Source organism: Jaculus jaculus, chromosome 18, assembly GCF_020740685.1.
Source record: "Jaculus jaculus isolate mJacJac1 chromosome 18, mJacJac1.mat.Y.cur, whole genome shotgun sequence".
Taxonomy (NCBI): Eukaryota; Metazoa; Chordata; class Mammalia; order Rodentia; family Dipodidae; genus Jaculus; species Jaculus jaculus.
This window is the reverse complement of record NC_059119.1, coordinates 13779160-13791442: the sequence shown is the minus strand read 5'-3', so window position 1 is coordinate 13791442 and position 12283 is coordinate 13779160. Positions and strand designations below refer to the sequence as shown.

General features: G+C 42.2%; 1 protein-coding gene across 2 annotated transcripts in view; it reads left to right on the top strand.

Annotated features, from left to right (window-relative positions):
* Positions 1-12283, top strand: part of Micu1 (mitochondrial calcium uptake 1) — a 188046-nt gene that overhangs the window by 86049 nt on the left and 89714 nt on the right. Inside the window, exons 6-7 of one of the 2 annotated variants that reach the window (XM_004657906.2) lie at positions 506-511; positions 1658-1772. In XM_004657906.2, the coding sequence (XP_004657963.2) occupies positions 506-511; positions 1658-1772 (121 nt within the window). The remainder of the gene's footprint in view (positions 1-505; positions 512-1657; positions 1773-12283) is intronic. The other variant, XM_004657905.2, reaches the window with a different exon arrangement.

The following is a 12283-nucleotide window of genomic DNA, read 5'->3' as shown; positions in this document are numbered from 1 at the left end:
GCTTTTAAGGGATTCGTTTTGTGTTTTTTTGTGTTGCTGGGGCTCAGACTCGGGGCTCTGGGTATGCTGGGTGAGCGCTCTCCCACTGAGCTACAACCCCAGTCCTGAGAAGCTTGCTCTTAAGTAGTATCTGCCATCAAAACCTAGTACTGAAGCCGGGCGTGGTGGTGCACACCTTTAATCCCAGCACTCGGGAGGCAGAGATAGGAGTACTGCCATGAGTTCGAGGCCACCCTGAGACTACAGAGTGAATTCCAGGTCATCCTGGGCTACAGTGAGACCCTACCTCAAAAAAAAAAAAAAAAAAAAAAAACCACCAAAAACCTAATACTGTTTTGTCGCCCTCACGTATGGATTTGGACCACTTTATGGATAAGCAGATGTCCAGTAGAGGCTGTTCTGAATGACTTTGTTAAGGTCGTGCAAACTGACTTCGTGGTACTTGTGATGTCAATTGGTTAACCCGTTTTCTTTCCTTTGTGGTATATGATGGGATCGCCATTAGACAGAGGTAACCCGTGGGTGCTCGTGTGCCTGGATGCTGGTGTGGTGCCTGTTGGTGGAGTTTTCATGCTAGTGCTCCCGAATTATGCCCGCAGTGCTGCCTCTGCTCCGTGCTTGCATGAGACCTTACTTTGACTGTGCTTTGTTGCTTTGTGTTCTGGAAGCTTCTTTTCTCTCCTTTTCTTTCTTTCTTTTCTTTTCTTTTTTTTTTTTGGTGCAGAGAGTAATTGCTTCAGTATATATCTTTGGTAAGTCCTGAACTTAGCAAACTTTGTTCCATTTTGTTCTGGGCGCAGCTGTTTGGTGGATCCTTTTCAGTTTTTGAAAATACCTTCAGTGCCACCACTAAGTTTATGCTTTGGCTAGCAATTGAGAAACCAGGTAAGTTTAGGTTAGACACCCAGGAAGAGACCACTCGTCAGGCTGTTAGTGAAGCTAAGAATTAGCTTTTTTACGATTTCACAATTTATAAAGAAAAGGAACCTGCATTTAGTGTAAGAACACAGTTTCAAGGGGCAGTGTCATGAAAAAACTGAAATTTAGGCATTTCCACTAAGGTAATAGTAAATATGATTAAACTTTGTCGAGCCCTTGGGGTATATGTCGGATTTGGCATTATTCTGTTCCTTATTCCGCACACTATTCGATATTCCAAACTAAGATTCTTAGCTCAGAAGTAAAAATTAGAAATTTCAGAAATTAATTGAGCATCTATATGGGCCTTGAAAACACTTGCTCTGACCCCTCATTTCTAATCAGTAGCAGTATAGTTTTCTTGGACGATGAGAACTGTTTCCTTTTTGCTTTTTTGTTTTTACTACCTCATATAACTATGCAGAGGAAGGTGGGTTGCTTTTAAAACTGAAAGTTCTGAAGTAGGTCTATGTATTCCATGGCAGGGGTTTGTAAAACTGAATTTTATTTTTCTAACACTCATATTAACCCAGTGTCTAAGTGGAGGAAAAAAAAAATCTTTTGTCTTGGAATTTCCATCATCTCAAAAACTGTAAAGGATCCATTGATTTTGAATGGCCACCAGATAACTGCTGAGGCTAGGTAGTGTAAATCTGTGAGCAAAGTGGTAAGTCATGTCTGTGTTCTAATTCAGTTATTTCTTCTTTTTATCTTTTGGTGGGACCTATGCATTCAATAGAAAATTTCCCAGGAACGAGAAAAATTTGCTGATGAAGGGAGTATATTTTACACCCTTGGAGAGTGTGGACTCATATCCTTTTCAGACTACATTTTTCTTACAACTGTTCTTTCCAGTAAGTATGAATTTTCCTTTCACTTGTGTGTTAGGAACAGACAGAACTATAAAAACATTTGACTGGACAGGAGAGCAAGACATGTTTTATGAAATTTTATTTGTTTGAGTTTTCTGTAATTTGTGTATAGCATCACCTTAAAGAAAAAGAAAACCTGAAGTGTCAAGTGAAGCTTTCAAGAATTAGTGTGCAGTTGCATGTGCCTTCAGCTAGCTGAAGCTCTGTGTTTTGTCAAGATGAATTGTGTTTTGTCTACTACTAAAGCCCCCATGAAAGTCACCAGTTCTTCAATAAAAACATTTCAGCCCAGCTTGGTGGCTGAGGTAGGAGGATTGCTGTGAGCTTGAGGCCAGGCTGGGAGTACGGAGTGAATGCCATCCAGGTCAGCCCGGGCTAGAGCGAGACCCTGCCGCAAAAAAAAAATAAAAAAATAAAAAATTGATGTGTTATTTCTTCCACTGTAGTAGGAAATTGGTTCAGTTGTCCTAACTATATTAACTGTTCATTTTTGACTCTGGGAAGAGCATTTCTGGAGACATAGAACTCAAAATTGACTAATTTAGAGCACTGACAATTTTGATTTAAGTGAAGCAATGTAGAGTGTACAACTGTTTTATTTTAGTGGCCTTCATGAGCCATTCAGAAAAAAAATAACCAAAATGTTCATAGCTCTTTGTGTAGTTAGTTAAAATAGAACTCAGGTGAGGGCTAGGGATGTAGCTCAGTGGTAGAGAACGTACCTAGCCTATGCAAGAACCTGGATCCAATCCCCACCACCACAAATAAGGAAAAAGTACTCAAAGTACACCAAAGAGTTCAGGTTTATGTGTTTGAAAGAAATGATTATGTTTCCAGCAAGGACAAAAATCAGCCATTGTTGCAGTCAATTTCACATTGCTGGTAGAAATCACCCAACCAAGAACAGCTTGTGGGGAAAAAGAGGTTTATTTTGGCTTACAGACTTGAGGGGAAGCTCCATGATGGCAGGGAAAATGATGGCATGAGCAGAGGGTGGACATCACCCCCTGGCCAACATCAGGTAGACAACAGGAACAAGGGAGTGTGCCAGACACTGTCATGGGGAACTGGCTAAAATACCCATAAGCCTGCCCCAACAATACACGGCCTCCAGGTGGTGTTAATCAGCTGGGGAACCTAGCATCCAGAACACCTAAGTTTAAGGGGGATACCTGAATCAAACCACCACATTTCACCCCTGGCCCCCATAAACTGGTAACCATACATGATGTAAAATACAATGCAGTCATCCAACTTTAAAAGTTCCCATGGTTTTTATCAATTCCCATGATATTCATACATCCTCATAGTCCAAAGTCTTTTAACTGAGCCATAATACCAAAAAAAAAAAAAACAAAAAAACAAAACAAAACAAAAAAAACTATAATGGCACAGAATAAACATTCACACTACAAAAGATGGCATTGGGCATAGCAAAGAAATATTCAACCAATACAAGATTTAAAATAACCAGGGCAAACATCAAAGTCTAGCTTTAAGTCCAACAACTCTAGTCACTGACGAATCTTCAAGTCTGATAATTTTAATCAGCAACAAGTCTCTGGCATTCCAATTCTGCACCTCCAGCTAGGCTGCTCACAGACCTGGAAAACATCCAGGGCCCGGCAGCTCTCCTTAGCAGCCATCTCACCGCGACCCACGGTTCATCCTCATGGCCCCATCGGGTCTCCATGCAGGCATCCAGCAAACCTGCTTCATGCTGTCCGTGGCCATTTCCAAAATACAAGATCGTGTTGCAAACTCAATGACCCTCTCTTTCCTGCATTTCTTGTACTCCATAATACCAGATAGGGTACCAATTTGTTAATTCAGGGAGGGGGAATAATGCAGACTTTGAAGAACTGGACACTGCTTGAGCACTCAGGCCCCTTCAAAAGAGTCTACATTCTTCCTGTTGCCCCAGTGCAGGTCAGATGGCCCATTCACAATGGTTGTAATCTCTCAAACAATTAGCAGGTGAATGGGCAGCAATTTAGGCCCAAAGATTTTATTTTTTTTCTGTGCCATATCCCTCTGCTCACACCAGTTCATTTCTACGCAAAGCAACCCTGCACAACTTCTCAGGACACAGGCATAATAGCAATCTTCTCACACAAACTGCTTCTGACCCAGTCCAAGCAAAGCTCTTTCTCACCCTCACAAACCAAATTTCACAGTCCATAGTTCTTAGCGCATTCAGGTCTTTCAACTCTGACCAGAATAGTCCATCAAGCTATACTTACAGAACTGCAAGGCATCTCTTAGGCCAGGGTTTCAAATCCTTCTACATTCCTCTTGAAAGTCAGCTCCAGAAGGTCAAAGCTACATAGTCAGGTGTCTAGCAGCAATCATACTCCTCAGTACCACTTTACTGTTGCAGTTGGGCTCTCATTGCTGGTAGAAATCACCCAACCAAGAGCAGCTTGTGGGAAAAAAAGAGGTTTATTTTGGCTTACAGGCTCTAGGGCAAGCTCCACGATGGCAGGGAAAACGATAGTGTGAGCAGAGGGTAGACATCATCCCCTGGCCCACATGTGGTAGACAACAGGAATAGGAGAGTGTGCCAAACACTAGAGGACTGGCTATAACACCCAAAAGCCCACCCCCACAATACACCACCTCCAGGAGGCTTTAATTTCCAATTGCCATCAGCTGGGGAACCTAGCATCCAGAACACCGAAGTTTATGGGGGACACCTGACTCAAACTGCCACAACCATCTCTTGCTTACTTGCTCTACCCCCTCCATCACTCACCTGAGGCATCTGTAAAGATGACACTATAAGACATTGGTGGTGGTGGTAGTGTTTTGAGATAGGGCCTCACTGAGCAGCTCAGGCCGGCATCAACACTGCAATCTTCCTGCCTTAGCCCCCCAGTACAGGAGTTACCATGTGGGTGTCCCTACCCCAGCTTTCAGTTCCTAGCAAGTGGAAGAAATGCTTTGAATGACCACTTGTGTCCTTATTCCTTCTGTATAACAGTCGACAGGGAAAAGAAGAAATACAGATGTCTGCCTTATCACAGCTGACCCTAGGGTACCAATGTGTCTAAGTAAATGCATGTGATAGATCAGTGTTGTAACAATGAAACATCCGGAGCTGTAGATAAGCAAAGGCACAGTTACGATCTCGAGTTGTGTATGAGAACTAGACAGCATGTTAGTGGGCCTGGGTTTTCAGAATGGACTTCAGTTCAAATCTTGGTCCCACTATGCTTTTTAGCTTTGTTATTTGGGGCATGTCAGTGAATTTGTTCTGTCCTATCTGGGGAAAAAAAAAAAAAAGAGATGACAATAATACCAAGCCAAAATGATTTATTTGAGGTATGTGAGAACATGAATATAAAGAAGCCAGCTCATTGCCTAGTACACAGTAGACATGAATTCTGTCTTGCATTTTACTTTTGATGTCTTATCACGTGCTGTTTCATGTCTTCCTTTAAAAGCCTCATAAATCTTACCTTTTGAAAAAAAATGAAAATTGGTAGATACCTTTAAAGCTTTATGACTTTACACAGAACTTACATTAAATGACATGATGAAGTATTAAATGATGAATTGACTTGGAGAATGGCATTGACATGTAGTATGTTCTAGGGAGGCAATCCTAGAAAATGCTAGTTGAGCTGAAATGAGATTTGAACCTGCATATATTGTCTAATCCCTTTGCTGTTTTATCTTGCCTAAGTGTCAGAAGGACTCTGAAACAGAACCTTCAGGATACCTGGCATGTTTTGAAGCTCCCTTAATTCTTCTATTTAAAAACATGTCAGTGTGTGTGTGTGTGTGTGTGTGTGTGTGTGCGCGTGCGCGCGCGTGTGCATGTGTGTAGTATTGCAGTGGGGTGTGTTTGCACATGTATTTGCTGATTCAGCACCCCGTGGGCTCACCTGCGATGGTGGGAGAATTTGGGGTGTCCCCCTCCATCCCTTACCATTTGTTTTCTTTGCATTGATTCCAAAGCTGACTGTGAGCCACTTTGATTCTCCAGTCTCCACTTCTCACAGGAATGGAGTTACAGGTGTGCATGGCCACACCAGCTGATACTTAGCTTCTGGAGGTTTCAACTCAACTCTCTCGGGTCCTCACGCTTGCCCAGGAAGCACACATAACCACTGAACAATCTCCCTGGCCCCTAAAAGCATATTTTTTTATTTTTTACATAGTATTATTTTTTATTGACAACTTTGATAATTACAGACAATAAACCATGGCAATTTCCCCCCCACCCCACACACACACAAAGTCACATTTATCTCTGGGTTCCATAAACCCGGCTGAGTAGCTCTGCCAGCCTCGGCACCTTCACTTCTCTGCACGTGGTTTGATTTGAGTGAGTGATTACTGTTGTTACATAACTTGCTTTCTTCAGTGAAGAAGCAAAAGGTTATCTCTTTCTTTTCTCTTTTCCTTTCTTCCTTTTCCTTTCTTTCCTTTTCCCCTCCCTCCCTCTCTTCTCTCTTCCTTTCTTCCTTTTTGGAACATGGTCTCACCGTAGCCCCAAGATGAGCTGGAGCTTACTCAACAGCCCAGGCTGGCCTCAGATTCACTGTGATCTTCCTATTGCAGCCTCCTGAGTGTTGGGAGTAAAGTTGGGCACCATCATACTCAGCTTTCAAAGGCTTTCTTTTTTTTAATTTTATTTATTTATTTATTTGAGAGCGACAGACACAGAGAGAAAGGCAGATAGAGGGAGAGAGAGAGAATAGGCGCGCCAGGGCTTCCAGCCTCTGCAAACGAACTCCAGATGCATGCGCCCCCTTGTGCATCTGGCTAACGTGGGACCTGGGGAAGCGAGCCTCGAACCAGGGTCCTTAGGCTTCACAGGCAAGCGCTTAACCGCTAAGCCATCTCTCCAGCCCAAGGCTTTCTTTTTATCACTGATTTAAGCATTTGATCACCCATTAGGCTCTCTCAGCCACAGCACTGACATCTTGGGCAGTGTACGCCATCATTGGGGGGGGGGTCCATTGCATTGGAGGATGCTTAGCAACACTCCTGACCTCTACCCACCAGATGCCACTATGCTGTAGCCTACCCCTCCCATAGCTATGACAAGCAAAATTGTTTGTAGACATTTCTATATGTTTATTAGTCCCAGGATGGAGGTGAGGAGAAAATATTTCTGCTTGGGAGCCATTCGGGTAATTTGGGGCAGATTTTAGAAATTACTAAGATGATTCACCTTGATGTAGTTTTTCATCATACTTTAAAAAATATACTTATTTATTTAGTTGAGAGAGAAAAAGAGGCGGGCGGGGGGGGGAGAGAGAGAGAGAATGGGCACGTCAGGGCATCCAGCTACTGCAAACAAACTCCAGATGCATGCGCCCCCTTGTGCATCTGGCTTACGTGGGTCCTGGGGAATCGAACCAGGATCCTTTGGCTTTGCAGGCAAATGCCTTGACCGCTAAGCCATCTCTCCAGCTCCCATACTTTCTGTCTTGACTTTTAATCTGAGTTTTTTTGTTTACTTGGTTTTTGCAAATTTGGAAAATTCTGAACCCTTTCAAGTTTTTTTTTTTTTCCTGCACTCCATCTTTTCCTTTGGGAACACTAATGATATATTTTCTCTAGCCCTATAGCATTTGTACTATTATTATCTTCATTTTATAGAGGAGGACGTTGAGGCACAGAAAAGGTTTCACAGTGAGTAAGCAGAGCACCCAGGACAAGAGCCTGAGCTGACCCAGCCTCTGGCTCCTGAGGCCTGGGTTTACTGCCACACTCACATTTACAGCCACGAGAGCCGAGCCATAACTGAGTTTCCTGCCTGTCTTTCTGTTGGGCTGAGCTGTGGCAAGGTTGTGGGTGATGGGTAGTCCAGGTGTCCTTTCCATCTGACTGCTGCTCACTTCTTCTAACAAGCCACAGGGGAAACAGGCCGCGGGCACAGCACTGGCATCAGTTCTTCTCTGAATTCAAATTGCTGCTCAGGGGAACAAAAACAAGGTGCTCAGTGCATCTCCTTCCTTGGATCTTTATAGCTTAAATACAGTAAATGGTTCTTCGGCCATCTTGGGCATTGGCACATTTATTCATCTGTTTAACAGCAGGGACTCCAGAAAGCCAGTGCAGGCAGTATGAAGGACATCACTGGATGGTGTAGGACTGTTGTGTCTCGGGTTAGTTGTTGTCTCTCAAAGTCAACAGGCTCAAGAAACCACCATCATTGAGTAGTAGAGACACTCTGCTCTATAGATCGAAGCCTGGGACCTCCAAACACTTTAGAAGCTCTTTGTTATCCAAAATGAAATTCAAGAACTACAGGAAGCAAGATGTTTTCCAGTCCTGAAAAGTAAATTGGACATGGTGGTGTATTCCTTCCACCCCAGCACTCAGGAGGCTGAGGTTGAAGGACTGCTATGAGTTCAAGGCCAGTATGGGCTACAGAGTAAGCTTCAGGTCATCCTGGACTAATGTGAGACCCTGCCTCAAAAAAAATTAAAGGGCTGGAGAGTTGGCTTAGTGGTTAAGGCATTTGCCTGCAAAGCCAAAGGATCCATGTTCAATTCCCCAGGACCCATGTAAGCCAGATGCACGAGGTGGTGCATGCAGTGGTTTGGAGTTCATTAGCAGCAGCTGGAGGCCCTGGCATGCCCATTTTCTCTCTCTCTTCCCCCCCCTCAAATAAATAAATAATAGCATATACACAGAAAAAATTAAAAACTAAAATTGAGGGCTGGAGAGATGGCTTAGCGGTTAAGCGCTTGCCTGTGAAGCCTAAGGACCCCGGTTCGAGGCTTGGTTCCCCAGGTCCCACGTTAGCCAGATGCACAAGGGGGCGCACGCGTCTGGAGTTCGTTTGCAGAGGCTGGAAGCCCTGGCGCGCCCATGCTCTCTCTCTCCCTCTATCTGTCTTTCTCTCTGTGTCTGTCTCTCTCAAATAAATAAATAAATAAATAAATTAAAAAAAAAAAACTAAAATTGAAGGCTGCTTTTCTAAGGAAATCGTATTGTAAAACATAATTTCTCCAATTAAATAGTCGATTCTTATTGAAACTTTGTGGCATATACATACAAAATAATAATCAAGTTAACATAAATATTGTGTGTTTAGGTAATATTAAAGTGGCATGGGGGCTGGAAAGATAGCTTAGTGGTTAATGTGCTTGCCTGCAAAACCAAAAGACCCAGGTTTGATTCCCCAAGACCCACGTAAGCCAGATATACATCTGGAGTTTGTTTGCAGTGGCTAGAGGCCCTGGTGTGCCCATTCTGTCCTCTCCCCTCTCTCTGTCTCAAATAAATAAATAAAACTTTCTTTTAAAGTGGCATGGATTTCTTATCCCTCCCTATAAGTGATGTGCTTAAAGGGCCTTCTTTAACCAAACTAAACGCTTAAACACTTCTATCCTGCCCCATGCTACACTTACATATGCAGCTCCTGAACTCTTTTCTTGCTTTTTCTTCGTCTTTGCCCATATCACACTACTTAATTCTGTGTACTTTAAATATTTTATTTTTTTGAGAGAAGAAGAAGCAGATAGAAAGAATGGATGTGCCAGGACCTCCAGCCACTGCAAACAAACTCCAGATGCATGCACCACCCTGTGCATCCAGCTTACATGGGTACTGGGGAATAGAACTTGGGTTCTTAGGCTTTGCAGACAAGTGCCTTAACCACTAAGCCATCTCTCCAGCCCCCTATGTCCTTTATTTATCTTATTTAGTATCCATTTTTCAATCTAGACTGTGAGTTGCATAGCAATGATCATAAGTTCATAATGTTCTCTAATGAACATGTTTGCTGTTCATAAAGAAGTATGATAAAGAAACAACAAAAATACAAATATGCTAGTTTTTCTTTTTTCATCTCATCCAAAAAAAAGAAGTTTGGTGAACCTGAGGTCAGTTTTGCTGTTGCTGTCCCTAAACTGAGACCAGTCCTGGTAGTTACTGATGACTTCAGTCTGCAGCTGGTACCAGTGGAGTAAGGAAAACATGGTTGGGTTGGTTTTTTTGGTTTTTGTTTGGTTTGGTTTGGTTTTCCGAGGTAGGGTCTCAGTCTAGCTCAGGCTGACCTAGAATTCACTGTGTAGTCTCAGGGTGGCCTTGAACTCACGGCGATACTCCCACCTCTGCCTCCTGAGTGCTGGGATTAAAGGCGTGCGCCACCACACCTGGTGGGAGATGTGTTTTAATGTATTTCAAAACATGCTTTGTTTCTTATACCTCATTCAGAATTCATGCATTTGCATCTTCTCCTGTGTCTAATTCATAGAGTCTATTGTTTATAATTCATTTCTCTGATCATTATTAGATTAACTTAAATGTTTTTACCATAAGCACCTGCATTAAATAGAATATAAAATATTCACTAGATAACTATTCACTGTAAGATTCATGCTAGGCAAGATGATTAATAATTATTATGAAGTAATTTCCAAAGAGTCTCTGATCCCTCAAGTAGTTTAATAAGAATTAAGTGAGAATACACAAGCACAGTTATTAATGGCTCAATACGCAGCTCTAATCAAATGCAACATTAGCTGATAGTCTTCAATCTTAGGATAAAAGTTGGAGATTTTTTTTCCCATTACTAGATATACAGAAAGGTTCAATTCCCCAGTACCCAAGTAAGCCAGATGCACAAGGTGGCACATGCGTCTGGAGTTCATTCGCAGTGGCTGGAAGCCCTGGAGCGCCCATTCTGTCTGCCTCCTTCTCGCTGTCTCCCTTTCCTCCAATTAATAAATAATAAAATACGTTTTTAAAAAACTTGGAACAAAGGATGTGTGTGTGTAAAATGTTGCCAAATAGATACCTAAGAAGTTTTCCAAGTGGCTACTTCCTATCTGTGGTAAAATTTTAAATTGCCCCAAGTATCTCCAGCATCCTGTTTAAAGCTGTCTTAAGATAATAGTCTTGGGCGAGATACATGGCTTAGCGTTTAAGGTGTTCACCTGTGAAGCCAAAGCACCCAGGTTCGATTCCTCAGTAGCTACGTAAGCCAGATGCGCAAGGTGGCACATGAACCTGGAGTTCGTAACAGTGGCTGAAAGGCCCTGGCGTGCCCATTCTCTCTGCCTCTCTCATTCTCTCTTAAATAAATAAAACAAATAATAAAACAATTTAAATGAATAATAGTCTTTATGTGTATATATTTATTGAAAGCTAGAAAATTAATTATAGTAGCCAAATTTTTTTTCTATTTGGACACTTAATTGAAAAACAAATAGCTTTTGGATGAGTACCAAACCTAGTCGTAAGTAAAGAGGGTCCTTCAAATTCACATAGGTTAAGTCCCCCAAATCTGATTTCTTTATTAAAGTATATAGATCTAAGCATCTCTGAGACCGATTGCATCTTGGCATAAACTAATGAGCTGTGCTTATCATAATGAAGCCACCAAATGAAAGGAGAGTCAAGCAGCCCAGCCTTTTTTTTAGATCTCTGAAGGTGAGGATGGGATTCTGTCACACAGTCGTGAATTTGAAGAGAGTACATTCCTACCATAGAACATATGCCCTTACTGCCTTGTCAATCTCCCTCCACCGACCTCTGGGGAAATTTAGGCTGTCTGACACTGGCCTTAAATATTCTTCTTGTGGCACAGCTGTCAAGCCACAGTGTCACCAAGGCCAGCAGGTGTAAATGAAAGAGTGCCTCTGGCATTTCTGTGAAAGTCAGCTCTTAACTAAGTTTGGACAAAGCTCAAAGACAGGATAGGTACTGCCACCTAGAAGCATCAGCCATTTTTTTTCTTCACACGTAAAACTGCAAAGTTCTTGTTTGTTTCTTTGGGAGTTATTTTTGCTTTTGCTTTTGGGGCAGTGTCTCTTTCTAGCCCAAGCAGACCTGGAACTCACTCTGTAGCCTTGAACTGGCTGGCCTTGAACTCACAGTGATATTCTTACCTCAGCTTCCTGAGTGCTAGGACTAAAGGCGTGCACCGCCACACCCAGCAAGATTTTTGTTGTCATTATTGTTGAGGATGAAACATATTTTCTAGAGCAAATGTCAGTAGAAGAAAGTGCTAGAAGGATTAGGTACCTTTACAGCTGGAAGCCTTGCTGAAGGAATGTCCTCTTCCTCCCCCACAAAAAATCTCATAATCTCACCAGCCCAGTGCTCAGGTTTTTAATGTATATTGTTTGTTTCATACTATTTAGAAAACCTTACCAAATTAATAAATTAATCACACAGATATTCAATGCTGAATAAAGATCTCTTTCTCATAGGATTGTCAAAAACAAACAAAACAATATGAATTTTAAGTATGTTTAGAGAATAAATTTTGGGCAGGGGAGATGGCTCAGTAGTTAAAGTGCTTGATTTCCACGCCTGATGGCCCAAGTTTGATTCTCCAGTACCCACATAAGGACAGATGCACAAGGTGGCATAAGCTCTGGAGTTTGCAGTGGCAAGAGGCTTTGACATACCCATTCTCTCTGATACCTCCCTCTGTCTCTCTCCTTCTCTACTTATAAATAAATAAAAACTTAAATACAAACAAAGAATACTTTGAATTTCTAATTTTTCCTTTAATG